General features: G+C 42.3%; 1 protein-coding gene across 8 annotated transcripts in view; it reads left to right on the top strand.

Moving 5' to 3' along the window:
- The window catches only part of AKAP13 (A-kinase anchoring protein 13), a 159,224-nt gene that overhangs the window by 63,024 nt on the left and 71,855 nt on the right, over positions 1-24,345 (top strand). For all 8 annotated transcript variants that reach the window (XM_051628924.1, XM_051628923.1, XM_051628920.1 and 5 more), the window contains exon 8: positions 3,750-3,826. In XM_051628924.1, coding sequence (XP_051484884.1) covers positions 3,750-3,826 — 77 coding nt within the window. The remainder of the gene's footprint in view (positions 1-3,749; positions 3,827-24,345) is intronic.

Here is a 24,345-nt window from a genome sequence, read left to right as displayed (position 1 = left end):
GAAAACATCACCAGGTAACACCAAAAAGGGTAATCAAGGGATAAACTGAATGAAAGAGAAATGGGATTGTTGATCCAGCCTGGAATTAAATCATAGGTGAATTTGCTACTGAAGCATAGAGCTAATGTGATCGTGATATTCCACCTGTTCAGGCAGCTGTTAGATGGAAGCAGCTGAACTTTTTCAGTTGCCATTTTTTTCTTTGCTTAGAGAAAATGATACCATGCCTCTTGCTTTCCCAGCGTGGAACAAGCAAACAAGCAAAACATTTAAACAATTAAAGAAAAAATAACTATCTGCCATGATATAAATAATGAAGTTGTAAAGCTATAAAACTCTTTCACTGTTCTAATGCTGGGAGCTTCTTCTTCAGTCTAAATGCAGAATAGTGTGATGGCAGAGGATTTGTTCTTATATGTGATAGCAGAATAACTGGGGACAGGGGAAAGGATTGATTTGGGGGCTGGGGGGGCACATTCAGTGGTGGGTCCAGAAAATCCTATTTTTCTTCAGGATTTTTAGAAAGTTTGTGTCAGGAGATCACCAGTAAACGTTTATCAGGAGATCATTGGTAAACAGAAAGATTTAAAGGTGGACTAGAAAGCTGTTTTCTGAAAGAAATTGTTTGAGTGCCATGGTGGATTGACAGTTCAATGGGATGGGAGTGACTGGAAGTCAGTCCCTGGCAGGGCTCCTTCCTCTGGGAGCCTCCTGTGCTGCTGGCTCCCTCCGCACAGCCCAGGTCTTTATCTGTGCTTGGATTCTTGGAGGCATGATGTTGTCTAGGCGAGGTTTTAAAAGGAGAAAGGACTAAACAGCCCAATAAGATAGTGACTGAAGTAGGAAAGTAGTATTAAGGTATCATTTTCTGTTAGGGTACAGAAAGGGGTAGGGGTGGGGGGGGGTGGGAGGAAAAGTACATAAAGATTTAGGGCTAAAAGGTCTTGGAATACAATGTTCTGACCTCTCCATAGAGAAGACTTGTTTATTGGGTGCTACACAAAGCAAAATTTCAGCTGGACTATATTCTCTTAAAGAACTTTAGGATTAAAATAGCTTAAAGCAGAGACAAGTGACTGCTATGAATCCAAGCTCACTATTTGAATTACTTCTGAAATTGATCTCCTATAAAGCAGTATCTAGGACTCTGGTATGGCAGTGATTCAAGAGAACAGATTTATTGTTTATTGCTGTGTACATTCTTCATGTTGATATCTAAGCCTTGGGTAGTGTGTTTTGTGTCCAAGTTCAGTGGCAGTCTTCAATTCTTTGTGTCAGTTCTTGTTGGCTGTGTCAGTGCTGGGGAGTTTCCCCTGCAGTCTGGGTTTGTACAGAGTAGTTTGTAGCCATGCAGGAGTTGTCAGTGCTCAGAATGAATCAGATCTTTTTTCTATGAACTACAATAAAGGCTTCCCAAAGGAGATGTATGTCACAAGGCTGTTTCTCAGAAACGCGTGTGGTCAGAGTTTTATTGTCATGCTAATTTATCAGAGATGTGACCAGCTGATAATTGCTGTTGGCATTGCTCCAAATCGTTGAGCTCTTTAATTTTTTTAATTTATATTGTGAAATTTCTCACAAATATATACCTCTTTGTCTCTCTGCCTCCACTTACTTTCAGCCTATCGCCCAAAACAGAAGCTTTAAAGGGCTGATTGCCTTATCCAGACAAATAGCTAGTGACTGACCACAACACTGAAGGCAATAAAGCTAGAAGATCCAACTTTCATAAGGCAGCTCCTCATGCTGATAGCTGTAGGCTCAGAACTGCATTACAGCTGGGTAATGGGTTCTGCAAGCACATTATTTGTAAGTCAGGCAGAGAGATGCTACTCATTGCAGGCAGTTGGGATATGAAATCATACCACAGAAGCCAGGCTGGGTGAGAAGAGATAACGTGTGTATGCTGACAAAACACCTCTGAATAGATGTAGCTTCTTGGCAGAAAGCAACCCCAGCAAGGTGAGGTTGCATGGTTGGGGTTTGGCATCTGAAATTAACAAATGCTGTTAATTACTGCTCCCTAGCTTGTCTTCTGAGAGAAGTATCCCTGGTGTATCTCTTGTAAATCTCAGCCTTTAAAGAAAATACTCATTGCCAGATAGAACACTATAGCCTTATTTTGAATTTTACAAGTCTTCAGCTCACTGTCATTAATAGCATTTTCCCTATGGAAGAGCACTTACTGCAGTTTCCTTCCCCTGTTAGAGCAGCAGGATGCACTGATAACAAACGTCACTAACGATATGCAACGTGATAAGGTGCTCTGTACCCCAGAGATCTCTGTGGTAGCATTATGGTGCTTTTCGTTTGAGATATGGTTCTTAGTAGAAGTTTAGGAAGAAGTGGCAGAGTGCAAAAAATTGTCCCCTTGAATTTCATCCTGAGGGCACATGTATTTGTCCTCCAGTTCTTACCCAGCACAAAGTATCACTACACTGCTTGTTCACCTGGCCTCAGTGCACCAGAGGTTTTCTCCCCTTTGTGTGTTCTGTCTTTGGACCAAGATCTCCACCATTGTGGCATTGGCACAACCATGAGCAGATTTCATTGTGATGGTGATTTCTGCTTTGCTAAAAAATGGGACTTGCAGAAATTTGTAGGGTTACCTCTGATTTCTGAGAGTCTGCCCATAGACTCACCCAGTTGACCCAAAATCATGCCAGTTTGACTTAATGATACTGGATTAGTTTATGAATAGAACATCGCAAAAAACAGACAGAAGAGTAGACTTTAATGCCAATGGAAAACCATTGATGACAGTTGTTAAAGCAATTTCCCGTGAAGATGGGAGGCTCCTCTTGTTAAATCCCTGAACAGGTAAATTCACTGCAAACATACGTCGCCCTTAAGAAGGCGTTGTCATCCATCCAGTGTTTGTTTTTAGTAGAAATGTGAGAGAGAGTGGGATTAGAGGAGGGTTTAGCCCTAAAGCAGCTGCTCTCCATCTGGGTGGCTTTGGTCAAATCACTTCACTCCTCTAAAAGTATCCTGACTGTCATGAGAGTCATTAGCTTAGGGCTGAAAGAGTAGCTGGACGTTGACTTCATGCCAGGAAAAGGTGCGCACAAGGGAACCCTAGGGGAAATGGTGAGTAATGAAAGCTTTGCTGGGCAGAGAAAGCAGCTGGGACATGATCTTTGTAGCCCTGCAGCAGTGACACCATCATGGGAGCATGAGGAAGGGGAAAATCAGCTGGGACTTTGTAAATTTCAGCAGAAGAGGGTTTGCCTTCCTAGTCCAGGGACGTTAAAGCACTGCAGGTGGGATGAATTTTTGAAGCTTGTGATTATATTTTTTCAATACTTAAAATACCTGTTTGAGAGGAGGCCAGGCTGGTTTCTTGCATTATCTTCGGGTTATGTTAAGAAGAAAAACAGCAAAAACTTTTGTTCTTTAACTAGATGAACAGGAGCCAAGAAAACACATGGGCAAATACATGCAGATGTGCTCAGCCTCACTTAGAGCTTTTCAGGAGTTTTACCCCATGCTTGCTGCTGTTTCATAGTTTCCTTCAGTCCCAGACACGATAGTTGTTAAAACTAATAACAAACAAGTGGCAAAGTCGGGAATGAAACCAGATGTTGGAAGTCAAGTAGACTTGTTGAAGGGGTTTTTGGGTTGGATTTTCTTCTTTTTTTTTCCTTTTTTTTTTTTTTTGGAGACTGGTTTGAATAAACAGAAAAATATCAGCAGCGCTGAAAGAAGTTTGTTTTTAAATTGCCTGTGCAAACCCTCTGTTTTCACAGGGAAGTTGGAAATGAAAACTGAAGACGAGGTGGATTTTCTGAAGGATCGTGATGAGAGCAGAGCCCGAGATGAAGTGGTGAGTGCCATTTGTGCCTTGTCACTTTGCCTTTTTCTGTGCTTTTTAAAGACACACCTTCTGTGACCAGCCACCTAACCTGGTTTCCTTTCTGTAGCCTTTGCAAAGCTGAGTGGTGTCCATCACCGTGACATTGTTTTAGCCTTTCAAAAATAGCATGAGCATTTTTAGACCTTGTGTTTGGATTAAGCCACATTTATGTTGTCTCTGTCCGTGACAGAGGTTGATCCAAAAGGTTCCTCCTGAGGCAGGGCTGTACCAAAATGTATATGTAAGTTGATGATAAGTCATGCCCTGTAACACATACGGGGTTGGTGATGCTGCCTTCGAGGTCCCTGCAGCTGGCTGCCTTGCGTGGGTTCCTGACGAGTCCTTCCATCCTCTCTCATGCTTTGCCCCTCCAGGGAGGCTTTGGCAGAGGGAATCATGGCTGTGTTCGATGTTGGTGCATTCACAGACTCCAAGGTCTAAAGGCATTGCTGGCTGGGAGCATTACTGCCTTTGCTGGAAGAAAAATTCATAATGGGAAGATGTTCAGGGATCAAATATGGGGGGACTCCCCGTATTCCTCATGTCAGTAAAATAATGAAAAAAGGTCATGCCAGGGATCAGAAATGCGTTGGTGTTATTTTTGATTTCTTGTGCTTTGCCACATTTCAGGACTGTCTATGATTTAAAAAGAAAAACATTAATATTGGGCTTGACAGGAACATCATTTTGGTTCCAAGCACCCCAATACATATTCTGCTTTATAAAGAGCTGGGTTTGTTGTGGGTTTTTTTGTCTTTCCTAGCTGGATTTGCATTTGCTCCTACATTTTATGTATATTTTCTTGTTCCTGAAGAAAAAGTGTTTTGTAAAAGCTAAATTGCTGGCAGCCTGTGTTGGTGCACGTTTCCACTGAGCAGCCGTGTGTGTGTTACCCTTGCCATTGTGAGGCTGTGGAAAGAGAAAATACTGTGGAGATGAGTTAACGTTGCAGGGTGGAGCACCCAAAAACTTTGCTCATCCTGCAGTAAAGCTCTTTAGGCAGCAGAAAAGTCTTGCCAAAGCTTGTAATAAAATCAGGTTTACTTTGTTCTTAACAAGTTAAGGCTTAATTTTTGTAGGTGTTTGCTCAGTGAGTTAGCCTGGGACTAGAGCGAATAACTTTCCATGCTAAATTTTGTGCTGAAGGATTAGAAAATTTTTTATTACTGGAATGCATGAGTATAAAGATGCTGATTATTTTTTTACTGACCCTTTTTTAAAGATAATTTTCATGTCTAACGCTTAGGTATCTGGTAAAAAAGTAAGATATCTTTAGAAAACATAAATTATAGCATCACCATTTCCTTTTGATAAGGGAAAAAAGAAAAGAAACATTGAATTTGGCTTCTATTTTGCAGGTTTTACAGGCATTTTAATTTTCTGTGCATGTGCTTTCTTCTCTTCCTCTCCTCCCCCACCCCGTCAAACACCTCCTTAGAAATGTGGCTTTTCTGGTGCAGGAATGGGAGTGCCAGGGGAATGGAAAGTTTGCTGCAGGACTGACGGGGCTTCCTGTTGCTAAGTTCAACAGAAACAAAATAACAACTGTACTGTATGAAGAAAAAAAAAAATATATATATATGGTGGAGGGCTTATAAATAGAGCTTAATTCACACGTGTAGGTCGGGCAGGGAGCTGGCCAGTGGAAGCCATCGTGAAGTGTGCATCTCCTGCCACGTCCTGTCTGCTTTATTTAGTGCTGACTTTTTTTGTAGCCAGAAGTCTTTCAGGTGCTCGTTGCCTTCTCATTACAGAGCCACTTTGTGGTTAGTAGAAGTGGTTTTCTTTAAAGGTGTTGCAAATACAGAGGTAGTTGCTTGCACCTGGTGAGGGGCTGCAGGTATTTAGCTGTGTCACCCTGTTGTCAGCAGCTTTGAACCTTGGGAACTGCATGAACTTCTGGCTTATGGGTGAGAATTTTGCATAATGTTATTTATAAATGCATGTGTATGCACAGACTCTTAGAAAAGAAAATACAATTTAGAGCCTAAAAAGTGCGACTGTTTGTATAATGCAATCAGGCTGAATGACTGAGCTTGAGCACACTGGGAAGAGAAGGGGGAAAATTCCTTCTCATGGGTTAGTTTCTGGAGGCTGAGAATGAGTTGCATTGGTGATGCTGGTATTACCTGCATCGGGTTGCATGTGCTTTCCTCTGTACTCACTTCAGAAGATGCTGCCTGTCATGCCATCTTGTGCGTGTCATGGAAAAGCTACAGCTGAAAAAACCTTAGGAAAATAATGGTTTGTAGGGTTATAAGCACTGGAAAAAAAAAAATAAATGGAAAAATGGTTTTTCCAATTAAAATAGGTTTTTAAGTGTCTGTTTCTTAAATCTCCAGAGTGTTTTCTCAGAGGTTGTATTAACTCAACTATAGAAATTTTGTAAGCAGAATTTCCCAAGCTCCTTTCATGTCGGGTGGTGGGTATTCATCCTGTTGGAGACTCCCCTGATCCTTATCTTCATGTTTTATTTAGGGATCTTGAGTAGAGCTGGAGCAATAACTTGATCTGATCTATTAAAATTAGACTTTAGCATTTTTAAATTGAATCATTTTAGATTCTTAACTCTGATGAGAAATCTGGTTTGTCTTCTGCATACTGTGATATTAAAATAATTTAGAAATGGTTCCTGGTGGCTCCAACATTATGAAAATAAAGTGACAGTTTGAAATGAACTGTATCCTGATATACTTTTCTTCTTGTGTTGATCCCAGAAATCAGTTATGATTCATTATTTGCTGGATCTTTGTCTTCATATGGCAGGATGAATAAGGTTGCACTGCTGGGTTCATCCAACGGCTTGGGTTGTCTAAGCCTGTGACTGACAAATTGTAGCTGCCTGACCCCAGAAAGAGAGTTCACTGGGAAATAGCCTTCTCCTTGTATTTATTAATTTCATTAGTTAGTTCCTATTGAATTTAATGCATCCTACCTTTACCACATGAATTAGTTTTTATTTAATGTCTGTATTTTCAGAAGTTGCAGCCTACCAGATTAGTGTGGCATTTTTAAATATCTTCACAGAGAATGAAGCTTGAAAAAGATTCATGCTTTCATCTCCCCACTAATGCAAGTAGTGCAGTAACAGGTGATACAGCAGCAAGGTCACTTTCTGAGGAAAAACTTGTGATATTTTAGTCATGGTTTGGAAGGTGGAAGTATTTTTTTAAAACTTTCAAACGACATCAAATTGTGAGGGGTTGCAGGCACTTGGGAGAGCAGGCTCTTAAGAAATTGGAGAGTGTATCCAGATAAGAGATAAAAGCAGCAATAGAGAGCTTCGTTTGCAAAGAAAAAAATCTAAATGCACATTTACTGAGACAGGTTTTAGATGGAGAGGGACAGGTAGAAAAAGACTGAGGAATTCTTGTGGATCACAAATGAATCATCACCGAGAGACTATTGCAAAAGAGAGAAATATTGTTTTGAGTTACATTAAAGGAGCGTCCTCCATAAGGTGTGGGAGGTGACTGACTTGTGTGTGGCACTGCAAAGGCATCATCATTGCCATTGAATACAATTTCAGGTGTCCTGCTCCAAGGAGGACACAGGGATACTGGAAAGTGTCCAGAAAGAAACAAGAAGAGATTGCAAAACGTGAGAAGAGGTTGAAAGAACTATATTTATTCAGTGCAACAAAAAGAAAACTATTGTGCAATTTAGCAGTCTGCCAAAATGTAATAGTGGTTATTAAAAGTCCTGGATTTCCATGGCAGATTAATTTACTGATTTGCTAATTTGCCAGGATGATTAGGCTGGATGTTGAGAATATATCTTATCGTCATGAAACTGTTGCAAGACCACCTAGGGAGGCTAGGAAACCTCCTATCCTGGGAGTTGTTACAGATAAGATGGATGATGCTCTGTTGGGGTAGAGCCCTAGGTCTGTTGTTGCCTGTTCCTTTTGGTCTGTAGGCCCCCAGGTTTGTGCTTTGCTGGACAGAGAGAAGAGGAGGGAGCAGTTTGGCAGGGTGTGCAAAGGCAGGGGACAGGGATAGCAGGACTGTAGGAGATGGAGGTGGGAAGAGGTGATGTGCTGGATGGGGTGGAAAAGGGCTTGTGGGAGAGTGGAGAGACCCACACAGCATTGGGATAGACAGTAGGTGTGAAGGATCCAGAGATTTTTTTCCTTCCCCCACCCCCAGCTCTAGTTTTCTGAATTTCTCTTCCTTGAAGTCATCACTTAATTGGAGAAAATTATGGCCAAGTTGGACAATGTCACCTCTCTCTAGCTGCTGGTCCTCAGGAGGAGGGCCTGGTGCCAGTGATGGTGGTTGCTCAAGTCAAGTAGAAGAAAGATGCTTCACAGCTCAAAACTGCTGAACCTCATCGGTAACCCAGGGCAAAGGGCCATTGTGGTTCTCCAGGCTCCAATTTATTTTCTTCGGAAGTAACTTATGTAATGAACTGCTCAGCCTGAGTTTGTCTATGTACACTGAAGTCCCTTTTCTCCATCTGGATATGTATGTATGTACATACTGTAGGGTGGTGGTTGCAAATCCCTGTTTTTCAACAGGCAGAACAACATAGGAAGCTTCCCAATAGTATAGGAAATTTCAAAGCTGTGTCCAACAATGAAAAGTGCAGCCTTAACAATAGGCTGCATCCTCACCCTGCCTCTTGTAACTCTCTCTTTGTAAATGTTGTCCTGTAACTAGAGTAAACATGGAAAAACTCAGCCAAAAAGTAGCCCACCCTAAGCCTGGCATTATTGCTGGAGGGTGACACACACGTCCTCATCGGGTCAAGGCTTCTGCCTAGTCATCCGTGGGGCCCTTTATCACACCCACCAGCATCCTGTGTCTGCCCCGGATGCTCAAAAGCCGAGGCTTGAGAGGTCTGGGAGGAAATGGTGTCAGACAGCCAGCCCCTGAGCAAAGTCATTGCTGTGCAGGATGGCTCACCCTGGGCTTCACCGTCTGGTCTGTGCATCACTGTGTGAGCCACAGGCTGTAGCACGTGCTGCAGAGTTAGAAGAAAAGCAGAGTGAAAAAAAATAATCTAGACCAGGCTGGGATTCGTGTTGGCTTTTACTCATGCCTTGATATCTGTAGCAGGAAGGCATTTATACAACTGTTGTGGCAGTTACTTTGTCCTACGTTTAAATTTCTCTGGGTGCTGCCGTTCTGATGCCTTTTTCTTCCCAACGCTGCTAATCCTCAGCTTGAGACAGTCGTTTCCCAGCTCAGTCACAGGATTCACGGATGTTAGCGAGGGAAGCAGGAACGTGGACACGGAGCCAAGTCCCGGGCTCAGCACAAGATGCTGCTCCCAGGCTTGGCTCAGCGCGATCCTGCGGGAGGACGGGGCAGATGAAGGCGCCCGCATCGCCCCCGCAGCTCCTGGCAGCCACAGGGCTCATGCCAGCCCTCCCTGAGCTCTAGAGATGGTGAGTTGCTTCTCCTCCCCTGTGCCTTCCCCTTCAGCCACTGCAGGCAACCTTCCTAGAGGTGAAGTTTGCTGCCTGTAGCCCAAATACTCTGTTTTTTCATCATTTCTCAATTTCCTCTAATAAAACATCTCGCTCTGCCAGCCTCTCAGTATCAGCTGCAAAGGAAGTTTATCCCTCAGCTTCTTCACACTCATTTTAAAAGCATCAAGAGCTACCTGCAGTTTTATTTACTGCAGATACTTTTTGCCTCTAAGGCAGAGCTGTGTGTATGTTCCTGCTGTAGTCTTGAGATGGGTGCAGATTAAAGACAACTGTTTAATAACTGCACATCTTATGTGATGCTTACTTTTGGCTGGCTACAAAGGGATTCAGTCATACAGATTATTTACCCTCAGTATTTAAAGTACCTTTCTGAGGCCCTTTTTAGGATTAGGACTCCATGATTTCACAAGTTTGTAAAATGCAGAGCTAAAGAATTTACAGTATAGAAAATCCTGATTTTGGAGTTCTCTTCCAGTTGTTAGATACATTAATTTTTTTTTTATGCAGTCATGAAAGAATGGATCCATAAAATAACGGCTGTATAAGACTGTTGCTGTGGCAAAGGAATGCTGGCATTGGATATTGTGCCTTCAGAAGGGAAATACTGTGCTGTTTTTGAATGTTTTAGTCTCCTATATCATATGGATTCTTTTATTTGTGTTTGAAATCTCTCAAAGTTTTGTGGTGTAGCTGTTGTATGGTAGACATGGTTACTGCAGACTGAATTCCTGGTCTAAATATAGAGGAAATTAAGATGATAACATGGGAGACCAAATGTGGACTTTTTGATGGAGACTGCATTATTATGACCAGTGGGTACTTCGGTGTATCATGTCACTGGCTTTTTGTCCTTCTGCAGGAACCTGTCTAGCTCCATTCTCATATTTTGGAAGCTGAAGCTGGCACCCTATAACATAAAGAAGTTGGCACTTATGTTTTTCTGTAGACTTATGCTTTTAGCAGTTCCCTGATAGTTACACTGCCTTAGAGGGAAACCTCATAATTATGAGAAATAATATTTAAATTATATTACCATACCCTTGTTCTGGGATTTTGCAAGGTGTCGCAGACTGGTGCTTCAGTTCTTTTGCTATTCTACACTAACTGCTATACTACAGGGCAGACTTTCTTATGTATAACCTCTCAGGATTTGGGAAAGCTTTTTGGGACAGTTTGTGCCAAATGGAGAAGGTCTTCTGAAGGGTATGACCATATGCATGGGGAGCAGCCTCCTTCCTGCTTTTTACTCAGATGGAAGAGGCATAGATGAGATGCATCATTTAGAAGGTGAAGCTTAAGAACCTGAGACTCTAGGAATGACAGTGAAAACTTTAAAGGATGAAAACAGTTAATTCTTTGAGTAAGTTACTTTAGAAAGGGGTTAGCTCTGCATTGCTCCAAGTGTTCCCATCAAGACTGGATGTCTGCATGATACACTGCAGCGCTAAATAAACTGCCAAACCAGAGCTAGAACTGCTGCAGGGTTATATTGCCTGGCCTGTGTTACAGTGGAGGCTTGGATGGACTTGGTGTTTGCATGTCTTTAAGAGCCATGTTAGAAGGTGAAACCTAGCAGAACAGTCTGAGATTGCTCAGACAGGGACAACTATCTAGAGATATCTGAGGACTCTTGGCTGCTGCTGAAGAATTATGGGCTCCAGCAGTATCCTAGCATAGCATTTCTGACTGCACCTTCCAGCAAAGGATGAGAAGAATGATTTAAGTAAGAAGAAAAAAGTAAAGGACAAAGGAGAGAGAGTTGTATCCAGAGCTAAAGTGGAGATTAGAAAGAATACTTCTTTTAAGTGTTTCCATTCATGCAATGTGAATCGTTATGAAAACATGTTTGGCGTTTACCCAGTACTGTTAAAACTCTTTCCATGGAAACATGGAATCAAAATGCATTTACCCTTGTGGTAGCCTCACAGACTCCCCTCTCTGCTACTGTTTTCAGTGTGTCCCCCCATACCCTTTTTAGGTGGTCTGTCTGCCCTTATATGCCATTTTCATGTAAGGGTGGAAATCTCAAATTTTTCTCCTCCATCATCTCTGCTTGGTGTCAGGTACACATCCTGGTGTGGCCAAAGTTACTCAGCTGTTTTCCAGAATATTCCTGAGATCAAACTGCTGTTAAAACATCAGATGAGATAAAAGTCTGGATGATAACTAAATGTTTGTTTTACCATGCAGCATCCTTGCTCATGTTGAGCAGACAGACTGTCCTCTGCTTGTGTCAGGGATGTCTTCCCTGCTGCTTTCTGCAGAGCAGTAGTGTGGGACAGTTTGGCAGAGAGGGCTTTGAGCTTGGGACTGTGAAACAAGACTAGATGTTTAGTGTTGCAGTGGGTGATTAAAATATTTTAGCCTGTACAGAAGGACTGGGTGATTTGGTATCCAAGCATATGATATCTGAAATAAAAGCACTTGACTGGTATGAAAGGGTGTGGGTTTGGCTGAGCAGGGGCAGCTGCAAGTCAGAATTTAACACCCTAGGGGTAGGGCAGTGCATTGGTGTTGTGTTTGGCTGCTGTCCTTTCTGTCATGGTAGCAAATGCATCAAAGGAAAATGAACTTCTGAATTGGGGTAGAAGACTTGTATTAGTCATTGGTCACACTGAGGAAGAAGTGATATCTCCAAGTACAGATCCTGAAAAAAGCATAAACGGAAGTGACTTCTCTGTGGAGACCCCAGAGCAGGCAGTGGTAAGGGATAAGAAGGGAGTTTCTGCTCACTGCTGCTCACCTCCTCCCATCACCAGTTTGGTTTTACTCCTGTCATCTGTGTTTTGGACTTCTGCTTTGGAATAACCCCAACATGGAGGCTGTAACAAGAATGTGACTGAGTTTTGCAATGGTTTAATGAAATATACTTGATCAGCTGTATTGGAATTAGCAGACGGGAACAAATTTTGAACTAGGCTTCCTTTTGCACTTGGTCTCATGCAGCTAACAAGGTATTCTCCTTCTGCTTCATTTATGCATTATGCATACCAACATAAGCATGTGTAAGATGTAGCTAACCCTCTGATTTTCTCTTAAGCAGTGGTTAACTTGGCTGCTCCCTCCCATCTTGCTGTGTTTATCATCACGGTGCCAGTGATGTACTCAGCAAAAATGAAGGCGGTAGCTGTGCCCAAGAGGATAGTCCAAAAGATAGAGCCAATATTTCTGGGTTATCATTTGCTTTCTTTTCTGTTTATGTGAGCCTGAGGAATTGTTGCTAGCTTGTGTTTAACCTGAGTTATGCTGCTCTTGTTTCAGATCTGCAAAAGGACTGATAATTTTCTCAGCCTAGTTACCACTAAAGACTTTACCTTAATGTATATACCTGATACCATTACAGCCATGATAACAGTAGTTTCATTTTATTTACACACTTAGTTATTTGAGGACATACTCTTACCTGTGAGAAGTAAAGCATCTTTTTCAAATACCATGTGCCTCCCTGTCCTGAAGCATTTCCATCTTCTCTACTGCAAACACTGTCTTTGCAAGTTCCATGGCACTGGGTCTGCCCATTGTTCACCATCTGAGTATGTTCTCCCTGTTTGTATGTTGTCCTTCCAGCTGGTGAGATAAGGGGCAGGAACGTGAAGCCTTGCCCTTGCTAACTCATTAGTCTGAGGCCTGGTACTGAGTCTGCTTAGCATCAAGTGACTTGTTTTTCTTCTGTCTGAGACTGTACTTACCTCCATAAATCACAAAAAGATCATAATCCTGACTTACTTGACATTGAACTTTTTCTTGGTTTCTTAACACAGCTGGACACATTAAATGCCTAAAAGTGGTTGGGAGGGAAATTACTTCCAAAATACACATTTTCAAAGGCTAGAGGTGCAGTTCTCTAAAACATTGTTTTCAGTTTGAGATCTTGTACTTGGGATATAGAATTCTCTTCTGTCCCTCCAGGGTATTATGCTGCAGAGTCTTGCCAAAGACATGGACAGGGGTGGGCTGTTAAGATCTGCTGAGATTAAAGAAGTGTTTCTTGGTGTTTTGTTCCACTATTATTTTTAACTCACTGACTATACCAGGGTGAGGGAATACATGCTTACCCCATGCCTAGGAAGAGGTGGGCAAGTCTTAGCTTCAAAAGGCTGCATATGAGAGGTGAAAAAAGAGCAGTAATGTACCTTTCCCAGCCTTTTAAAAGAGAAAGATGGTTGCTCACACCATTTCCAAATAGTCCCACCTGCAGAAGCCTGAAGGGAGGCATTGAGTGTAAAGAACTGGGGTCCCATGGTGTTAAAAAGGGATGTGGAGAGAGTCTTTTGCACCCTGCTGCATTGGCTGAAAGGGCTTTAGGTAATTTTGCAAATTCTGGTTTTAGTTGCATGTTGGAGAGAGACCTCTAAAGGCTCGTTTGTTTGTAGCTGGATATTTGGGGGACAGTGTTGGATTTGCTTGTCAAGGCTTGTTTATGACTTCTTTTCTGGCTTTGGGGAAGCTGAAGTTTACTTCACATATTGCAAACGATGCAAAAGGCACCCAGAAGAGTGTAGATGAATCCTCTGCCTTTGTTATAAATTTGAGTATATAGACTAAATAAATAACTTTTTTCTGGGCTTAAAATCCTTACAGTGCACCAGACAACAAAAAATTGTCTTGGAGTAGCTCCTAGAATTCTTTAATGCTGAAATATCTTCTCTGCTTGCAAATGTGGGGCTCTCCCTCCTTTAGATAAGCAGTTTCTTTTTAAACTGGCTTTTCTTGTGACTGTCCTTTAGGGCAGGGGTTGGCACAATCCAGTCAATACTGACAGTGACATTAGGATTGCATAGCAGGGAAATAAGTTTTGAAGGTAAGATTAAAAATCTGTGCTTGGAGTATTGCCTTTCTCTTGCTCTTGACAGTTTGAATGTACACTGAAAAAATTATTTATAGAGCACTTTAAAGGCATCGTAAGTTGTTTTTGTTTCCTTCAAAGAAACAGATTTTATATAGGAACATTTTGTTTCAAGTAACAGCTGAATTAAATGTTAAAAAAATAGGGTCTTTTGGTTGAATTTATATATTTGATTTTTTTTAGGTAAGCATTAGTCTTCTAAGAAAAGTACATTCTGTTTTTCTGCATGTCTTATTATGAGCAATGTGTGTTCCCTGTCTGGTAAGTGGTGCTGTCTGGCGCATCAAATGCCTCTTGGAAGGTTGGATCTTAAAATACTGTGTGTGTATGTTATCTTCTATGGAGATGTCGGCAGATGTCAGGATCCCAGCAGTGCAACAGGGGGAGCAGAGGCAGGAGAGACCAGGGCTTCATTGTAGAGTTCTGTTGGAAAGGAGAAGTGGAGCCAAGGAAATGGTTAGAGAGGGTTTTATCTCCCTTGTGCAGGGCAGAAAGTAGCTATAGCACAGGCTATTTTTAGCCAATATTTAGGTGAATGAGTGAGATAATGTAGGTGCCCATTTGTGAGCTTTTTTTCCTTTATTTTCCTGTCTGAGGCTGGTGAGCAAGACCAAACCTGGGGGACGTTCAGATTTTTTTTTCCCAAGCTGCCAGGGCTGGGGGGGAACAGGGAACAGACAGCGGCCATTACGGAAAGGATCCCTGCTAATAATTTCTTCCAGTCTTACCAGTTGACCTAGCAAAAAAAAAAAGGCATAAAATAACAACAGCTGTTTAAAAAAGTTTGTGTGCCTGTACAAGCAGATGTTTCCATAAGCCATTGGTTTTTTTTTAGGTTGTCCCAGCTTAAATACAGTATGGAGGTTGAAAAGAGTCAAAAGGGTAAAATTAATGTAGGAGAGATTTCTCTACTTAGGAGAATTTTATAAGCTGTCAGTGAAGCTGTAAACAAAGCTGCATGAAAATATATCATGGCTTTTAGTTTAAATGGTGTCTTTTTGCTTGTTACTGGCTGCTTGGGTTAACAAAGACAATATTTTTCTTTCAATAGCTTTCAGATCTTTTGCTGGGTATTTTTTCTTATGCGTCTGCATTAAATAAGCCCATTTAACAAAACCTGATCCTCTTATAAACATGGAATAATGACAGTATCCCACATATGGGTTTCATTAATTTTTGCATGTTTTGAAGTTGCCTTTTTTTTTCTCTGAAAGGCTAACTTCAGAAACAGCAGAGATTAATGGTACATAATAGCTAAAATGACTAGCTGAGCAGTCAGCACTTCTAACTTGGGATAGAAGGGGTTTCTAGTTAAATTATTTAACCATGGCATAACAAAAAGGGTATTTTGTTCTGTGCAGAACAATGCTGCGTAATCTGTACTCCTCCCAGTTGCTGTTACTGGTTTGCTTTGATTGAACTGGCATCAGTTCTGCTGATTATCTGCAAGCTTTCTTCCTCCTAAGTCTTGTAAATGTTTTGGATTTTAGCCTCAAGAGAGAGCTTCAGAACATTTCCCCCTTTCTTCCTAACAAAATAAAACCAACCCTTTCCTTCTAGTCACTGGTGAGAAATTTCAGATGCTTAATTTCCTTATCTGCAAGATGGTGACCTCTGCAGCTCCTGGGATAGTCCAAATCAGAAGGATGACTCAGGGAAATTGCAAGGCTCCCAGATGTATTAAATGCTGTTTTTTGACATTTTTGGCCCCAGTTTTCTTATTGTCCTTTGGCTTAAATTTGTTGGGCTTTTATGTCTATTGATTTAAAGCTGGTAAATGCATGGAAGTGCAGCAGCAGTGGCAGGTGGGGAATGAGACAGAGGAACACAAAAACCCAGCAATTAGTTTTCCTAAAACACCTGTATTGGCCTGACAATTCCCAGTGTTTGCAGGGACATGCCCTATGTTGTATCTGAGTGGAGAGGAACAGGACCAGGGTTTGGATTCATTATTCCAGTTAGAAATTATCCTTGCAACAACAAATGTTACCGTAAAGGGATCTTTGAAAAGCAACTAGAGGAGATGTAGCATAAGTTAGTTTATAACGTTAGAGATAAATATTTTAATATTTTTCTGGAGCAATGTCAACAGTTGAGAAAATTCCTCACTAATGGCAATACCTGGCTGTTAATTATATGTGTTTTATATCTGGAAATTCCTTTAGGAATATTTTCTTAATTTGGGCTAAAGAGGAGAACATACTTAGCGTGCATTGGTATAGCAGTTCCTTGGTGATGGCTTCGTGGACTCAGTGAATCCTTAGCCTTTCATATATGTCTTTAGACCGGAAGGATAAAAGTGGGATAAAAAATGGGTAAAAACAGGTTTCTTTTGCAGGGTCAACATTCTTTCCTGGGCTCTCAAGCTGTAAAGATATGTTTGTTTAATATTCTTTACAGAGGACTACCAGGGAAACGGATAAAACAGTGAGCAAATGAATACTCATGTGGTCCTACAGCAGACCTCCCAGGCAGGAGCTGGAATCCAAATGCCTCCTCTCAAAGTTTGCGTTGGATTTTATTTCAAGTTTCCAAATGCATGTAGAGAGGGCATGAAAATATTGGTTGGATGTGAGTGTAGGTAGGAGGGTGAACTGGAGTGTCTGTTATTGCTGGGAAGAGGGGGGCTTGGCTGTGCTCAGAGCATCTCGGTTACCAGTTGGGTCTCAGATCCTCCTCTCCTCAAAGCAAACAAAAATTGGAAGGGCAAAACAAATACCACAGTGTCTTCAATCCCCTGCCTTCATTAGCAGCCAAGCAAAAAATTGACCTGGAAATATGATGGGTGCCTTTGTATGGTGCTCTGCTTTCCCACTGCTCCCTCTCCCAGATTTTCAAGTTACAAGATGAAAGAAGAGATAACTTTTCCCTTTTGACAGAGTGCCCAGCCAGGACAATACACTGGGTCGTGTGGGCTTCCCAAGGGCTGAGTCCTAAGGGCTTAAATTAAAAGGAGAAAGAAAACAAAATAAGAAGTGGGAAGCTGAATCATTTTCTGGCATGATTTATTCATTTTGAATGACCCTTCTCTGTTTTTCAGTTTAGATTACAGTGCCTTAAACTGGAGGCATGAAAGAATGGTAAAAGTTGAATAATTTCCTCAGTTCAAGATGTGTCATTCTTATATTGTCTATTAATTTTACCCACTGACACCATACGTAATTTCTGTTGGGTTTTATCCGCCAATTCATCTGTGCAATCTGCTGTGCTGTCCCTGTTTTTAGATAAATACGGAAGTTCTTTAGATAGAAGCATCCACCAGGCGTGTCCTGGAGCTGATGTCTTATTCCAGCGAGGCACCCGGAGCAGCTCAGGCCATGTCTGCTCCTGTGCTGTGTCTACGAAGCACTCTGTGCCAAAGTAATGGTATCATGCCATGATTTTGGAAGACAATGTGATGTTTTCTGCACTCTGCAAATGCAAGATGGTTTTCCTGCACAAAAGCTTATCCTAATTTTTAACCTTATGCTTTGAACTGTAAGGCTTTACTCTTCCCAGATCTTGTTGTTATGGGATAATGGAACAAATTTTCGTGTAAATCAGTACTTTCTTATGTCCTATATCTACCCCAGTGATATCAGAACATGCTTTTTTATTATGGATGGTATACAAATGAAAAATTCATTTGACTTTTGCATTTGGGGACTTGAAAGATAATGAAACATCCCTTTTTTCTTGCATTTGAGACAAATGTGATGGTTTCCTTAACTCCTATGTAGGATGAGTTACTCGACCTTGCTTGTTTGGGTATTGCATGGATTGAGCAGGCTTCAGATATTTGGTGGATAGCAGCCTGTGCAAACTGATTTCCAGTAGCTTGCATAATGTTTATGATGGTTTGAAAACTCCCATAAATACAATTAACTATTTTAAGCACTTTCATTTTTATAATTTATCTTTCCAGATCCCAGAATCTGTAATCCTACCTTTAGAGTAGGAGTCATAATAATCACCATAATTAGCAAAGATTATTGCTCATTGTGTGAAATTCACACATTCATTACCAGCACCTGAAAAACGTGAAGGGAAATTCAAGCTAAGATAATATGACCAGCTTTAGTGCTGGATGAGGTGGTTTCTGATGACCCCCTCAGCAGCAGCTTCAGGCTGGGCTGAGCCAGCCAGTGAAACCAAAGCAATAGCTCCCATCCAAACGTCTTGGTTGACAATGGTGTTATTCTTTGTGAAAGACCCCAATGTTTTGTGTTTTACTCATCTGTAGATAATTAGACCCCGTGCCCTGGTGGGAAGTGCCTGAACGTGGGAGCAGCCAGTGTCCCAGAGGACACAGGGGACGTGCAGTGCAGGTTGCTTCTGGGAGGTTGATTTGCTTCTGTGGGTCATAGCTCAGGTGCTCCTCTACAGTTCTGGGGACTGTTCCCACTTTATCCACTAGTGTTTTCCCTTCCCTGTTTTCAGGATGCTGGAATTCATAGAGTGAAAAAACATGTTCAGTGTTTGACAGTGAGAAGTATTTCTCTCAACTCCCATAACAGGCTAAATAAGTATCTGTGGCATGGTCCAAGATCCCACAGTACTTGGAGCCAGCCAGACATCTCCATTTGTGGTTATTTTTGGTAAAAGCAGAACTAGATGTTGCAAAGTGATGTAAAGTCAGCTGAGGGGTTGCTAATCTCTTGCGTGGGATGTGTTTCTCCTGTAGCCATTTGGGAGCAGTAAGATGGGCAGTTGACTTCCTCTGGAAGGATGTTCAGGCAGGCTCTGTGACAGACCAAAGCTTCGGCATTTTTCTGAAGGTTACATGGACAATAGAAATTCCTGAGAGAGGTACACCAAGTCTCTGAGAAATACTAGCAAAGGCAACGTCAGGAAATGGCTGAAGGTCTCTCAAGGTGTTTGTATGTTCTCAAAACACATGCTTCATGTATCCATATGTCTGACAGCTTTCCAAGTTCCTTCTTCGCAGTTCTTTAGCTGTTTATTAGATGGTTGTGTCTTTGAACGTGCAGCAACTGCCTGGTCTTCTTCAAAATCCACATTCAAGCATCCATCTTGGTCTCCTCTCATGCGGGTGCTGACCTGCGTCCCAGCAGACACGATGAATGTGTGTTCTTTTCCAGACTGGACGTGCTCCTCTTACAGGCTTTGCAGTATTAGAGTGCAGATTTCCTTTGCCTTATTTAGTTTTAGAAAAAAAAGGGGGTTGTTTTGTCTGTCCTTGTGAGTGCCAGAAACAAAAAAAAATTAAAAACTCTTTCCAAAAGGCTGATTTCTTTTAAGAAAAAAACAATTGAAATTGTAATTGTTCTCTCTTAATGTCTGATGAATTTATTATCTCCTGTATTTAGTGCCCAAAAGTGGGTTTTGACTTGCTTAAGACAGGGAGATTTTTTTCCTTTAATCTACTGCTCCATTAGTTCCTATCAGAGCCACAGTTTAAAAAGTTCATACGCCTGAGTATTTCTGCAGATTGCATCATTTTCAGTGTTTCATAACAATATGGCAAAAGTAATTTGAAACAGATAACAATGGTGCAGTCTGTTTCAGAATAACCATGATTTCCTTGTCATTAAGAGGACTGTTAGCGGGTAGAGGAGGAGGAGTTTTATCTGGATGAGTTACAGATCATATGGTGCGGTTGAGTTCCCCCACCCTCCCTTTTCCTTCCCTTGAAATCTGCAGCGCTGGACTTTGGTTTGGATATGAAACGATTGGATAGTTTCAAACTCCTGTCTGCACAAAGTGGCTCAGCTCTTCCAGATGTTTTCAATAAGGATCCTAGAACTGTCACATCAGCAGTCGGTGGCCCAGGCTGCTGCTCGTGTCTCTGCTCCATTTTGAGCAACTCACAGGAAAAAAACCCAAAAACTTATTTAGACATTGCAGTAGTTGTTGTTTTTTTTTAATTATTTAATCTTTATCCTCTGATTGTCTGTTCCATTGTGTTTCTGAGCATAAATACTATGTATTGTGTAAACGTGCATACGGCATTCAACAAACTGCCTTAAATAGATGGACAAAAGAGACTAGAAACCTTTGTTCTGCTTCGTTGGGGCCGAGTGTCTGCTGCGGCTGCTCTGCTGCGGCTGCTCGGCGGGGCTGTGTGTGGATAAGGCTGTGAGCAAGGGGAGATCTCCAGCCTGGAACAATGCAGCAAAAGCCCCACCTAATGTAGGAAGAGAGTGATGGTCTCCCAAGGGGGAGTGTGGCTCGCACATTATCTTCTGTTTGTTTATAATATGTTCCCCTTCCCCCCCCCTCTGCCCTCTTCAACAGTGAAGTCTGGAAAGGACGATGAGATGGACTTTGGGTGTCTGTAGTCGTCACGGGCCTCCTGATCTTGGCTGTGAGTCAGGAACATTAGCACAGGAAAACTCTTGGAACAAATTAGGGATTTGGAAGCTTACATTTGAAAAGAAAAAGAGAAGGGAGAGAGGAAGATATTTTGTGTTGGTTTATTTGTTTGTTTCTTTTGATTATTTCCCTCTGTAGCTGGAAGTGCAGAGGAGTCCAAAGGGATCAGTCAGCAATCTGTACTAGATCAAGACACATAATTACAGAGGAAGGCAGGCCATCATCTTGGTCCACAGCTTTCCTGGCCAGCTCTCCTCACCTGCCTGTGACTTGCACCTCAACTTTCTGTTCCCTCCTACCCTGTCAAGGCATGTTGGGTTTGCTTGTGGTTTTTGGCCATACCAAGATGCTTGTGCATAGCTCAGAAAAATTGGCCTCCTCTTTTTAACTTCCTGCTATGAAGGTTGCACATCTCCTACCTCCTTTGACTAGAGATGTTTCTCAATTCTCCTTACCTGTAGGAGGGATGAGATCACATGAGCCACCAAAGACTAGGTGTTGGTGCAGATACAGATCAGACCTGTCACGTCTCTGTGACAGAAGATGCCCTACCATAGTTAGTAGTGATGTTCACATAGCAGTCTCCTCTTCAGGTTGGGCATTTCTCAAGCCCTGCAGCTGAACAACATCTTCTGGTTGCCAGAGGTGTTCTGCAGTTCAGAGGTGAAGTGCATTGCATGGAGCACTTTTGACAGTGCTGTACATTGCTGTTTGGATAAATCTTGGCCAAATATACCAGCAGCTATCTTAAAATTGATTTGAAAACAAAATTAACTTCTGTATCAGTTAAAAAATACGGGTGCTCCATCATGAAACATGAGAGCATCTTTAACGCATGGTGTCTGCTGCAAATTCCTTTACCTGAACTAAATTCATACACTTTGTTTGTAGGTTCCTGTCTTGTAAATTTGGATTTGAGGAAATCCCTGCCTTTTATGGTAGTATTTGAAGGGCTGGAATGCTGTCACAGCCATTTCTGACTCCTCATCTCCACGGGCACATGATTGCTGGGATTCATTACTTGTGGATAAAACTGGTGGCTCCAGAAAGTCCCCAAAGTACTACCACATTTCGTGTGTGTCCTAATACTGAAAGCAGAAGCTCTGCTTGTTTTTGAGTAGAACAGAGTCATTGGCTGAGATCTCAAGCTGGGGATTATAGCTGTAAGAAAGCCTCCTAGAGGAGATCCTCCTCAGTTCAGCTGGTGGTGTGATGGAGATGAAGCTTTGGGTTGTGAGGGAAACTGGAGCCTAATGAAAGAGGGGGGAGATACCTCACATTAACTAGGTAAGAGCATATCTGTGTCCTTACTGGGAGGAGCAGATCTGCTGCCAGTCCCCAGCCCTCTCCAGGGCATGAGGATGTGTGTGTTCATGGCATGATGCCCAGCAGTGGACCTTTGAGTGGTGGCTGGCCACCGAGCCACGCTCTAGTCATAGGAGAAGATGCCCTTCTCACCTTGCTTACTGGGTCTGCTTAATCTGGAGGGTAATTATGCTTTTGTGTAATCTGGCTGTATGGAGAGCCCAAAATAGTACTTCGTGGTTCTGTAAATTCCCGTTCTGTGTTTTACCAAACAGGGGTGGAGGGGAGTTCCTTCTTCTGTTACTCACAGGCAGGCTGCTGGTGCAGTGTTTTCATCTGGTCAGAAGATGGGGAGGCACTGGGAAGAGAAGAGCTGTAGTGCCCGTTCACAGCAGATGGGTTTAGACCTCCGTTGGAAGATTCCACTTGCATTCAAATGCTGAAATCTCATTTTTGTCTGATTTGGCAGGTTGCAGGGTTGGCGTCGCCTTTGTCAGAACTTGAGCTAGTGGTTACAAAGTGCCTTGTACAACCAGGGAACTTGGGTCTCCCTTCAGGGCTGGATGAAAAGACCTACCAACCCTTCACTAAGCTCCACGAGTGGAGCGAATCCCAGCAGCAGGAGGTGGGCCAGTTGAACCAGCAGCACAGAGGGTGGCTCTTGGAGATCTGCAGTTCAATACTGTTTTGATAAGCTCTGTTCCTGCTGTCTGTGTTTCCTGCTTTGCAACCTGGAATTAACAGTTCCTGTGTTTCCAGCTTTTCTACCCAGAAAAGCAGCAAGCTCTGCTCACTACTAACACCAGCCATAGAAGTCTTCCTCCTCTTTTCTTCTCTCTCTTTTTTTTTTTTTTTTAACTGCCCCCATTCCTTTTTGAATCAGTGAATGAGAGAATGTCTAAAGCTAGAGAAGTATGGAAAGATTTCATCCCTGGAGAGGTCAGGGTGGGGTGGAAAGCGGAGGGGGCTGCAAGGGGGCAGTTTGAAAACAGGAAACCATGTGGCAGTGTGCATGCAGGGCCCAGCTGATGTGAAAGAGCTATTGAGAGGGGAGAGATCCGACTGGCCCAGCCTTAGAAAGACTAAAAAACTTTAGGGTTTTTGTTCTTTATTTAAAGAAAAACTCTGCCTTTCAGGCTAGAGTAAAAAAGGGAAAAATGTTTTTTTCTGGAGAACAAGTTGCTAAAATCTTTTGCTCTGTGTTGCAAACAAACAATAACAACTTAATGGCTGATTTCCTTTTTTTTTTTTTTTGCGGGGGGGAGGGGATACTGATTCAGTCATAAGTTTTCATTCCTGTTTTGGGGAAGGGTTAATCCTGAAATTGTCTTTCACTCACCTGGCCTGGTGGAGACTGAAGAGTCCCTTTGCTTCTCAGACTCTTTTTGGACTGAGCAAACACACACCAAGTGCCTGCAGCCGGAGGTGGAAGAGGCTGGCGAAGAAAAGCAGCTTCTTTTCTTCCCCCCTCCCCCCTCTTTTTTTTTTTTTTTTTCCTCTCTCTGAAGAGATGAATCATGCTCCCACAACTGCAAAGAAATTTTGAAAGCTGGGAGAACACTGGTGCAAGACTAAAAAGGCAAGTAGTGACGTCCCAGCCCAAACCAGGAGGGAGTGGCTTTATTTCATTATTTTCTTTCCTTTTGACTGGTGCTGTCATTAGAAATTCGAACTTAAGGCAAAAAAACAAGCCCTCCTGTCTGATGAACAGTGGACTGACTCGAGAGGAAGAAAGCACCCTTTTTTAAAATTGTTTCTTTCAATGCAGAAGGGCATGAAAGAAAAAACACGTTGGTGACAGTATTTACTTTGGATACGGTGACCAGGTTTTTTATCTTTCTTTTTTTTTTTCCTGAGTTAGACCTGTCGTGGCTGATCCTACCTTCTGCCTTCCCTCTTGGAGCGTCAAGGTTCCTGCTGCACACATCTGGCTTTTGTTCTCTTTTTGGGCAGGATTTTCATTCTGGTGTGTTTTTGGATATCGAAGTTGTCTGGAAAACACTTCTTTAAAAATCCTGATTATTACTGTAACAGGAAGGCTGACACCATTCTTAGCAGTTGCAAAAAAAATAATCCTATATGTATGAAGGTCTCTTCAAATATCTTTTGTTTGCTATAAATTCCTGCGTTGCCTGTATAAGCAAATCTGTTCCGAGAAGACTTTATCAGCCAGTCGCAGCTCTGGGATTTTCTTTTTCCTGCTAAGAGGCTCGGATAGGCTGGTGTGCTGAGACACAAGGACTCCTCTGAGCTGAGCGTGAGAAGTCTGGAGCACGCCTGGCCGTGGTCAGCCTGGGGTTCATGGTGGGCTCTGCTCCTCCACTCCCACCTTTTTGGACAAAATGTACGAGCGCCACAAGAGGCGATACAGCCTGTGCGACATTTCCAAGGTGGACAGGACTGTAGATGTTGTGTTGTTAAAGGTATGATGCTTATGTACATTTATTTATGTGGTACTCTCCCCATCTCTTAACACGTCTGTCTGTTCCCTGCTGTACCCTTCCCCTAAACTGGAAGCTGCAGAGAGGGGGAACAGGTGGAAGAGCTCTTTCCCTTCAGCATGGAGATGGCTTTGAGTGCTGTCAA

The sequence above is a fragment of the Apus apus genome, chromosome 10 (genome assembly GCF_020740795.1).
Source record: "Apus apus isolate bApuApu2 chromosome 10, bApuApu2.pri.cur, whole genome shotgun sequence".
NCBI lineage: Eukaryota > Metazoa > Chordata > Aves > Apodiformes > Apodidae > Apus > Apus apus.
Note: the sequence above shows the minus strand (reverse complement) of the source record. Positions and strands in the feature narration are given on the sequence as shown.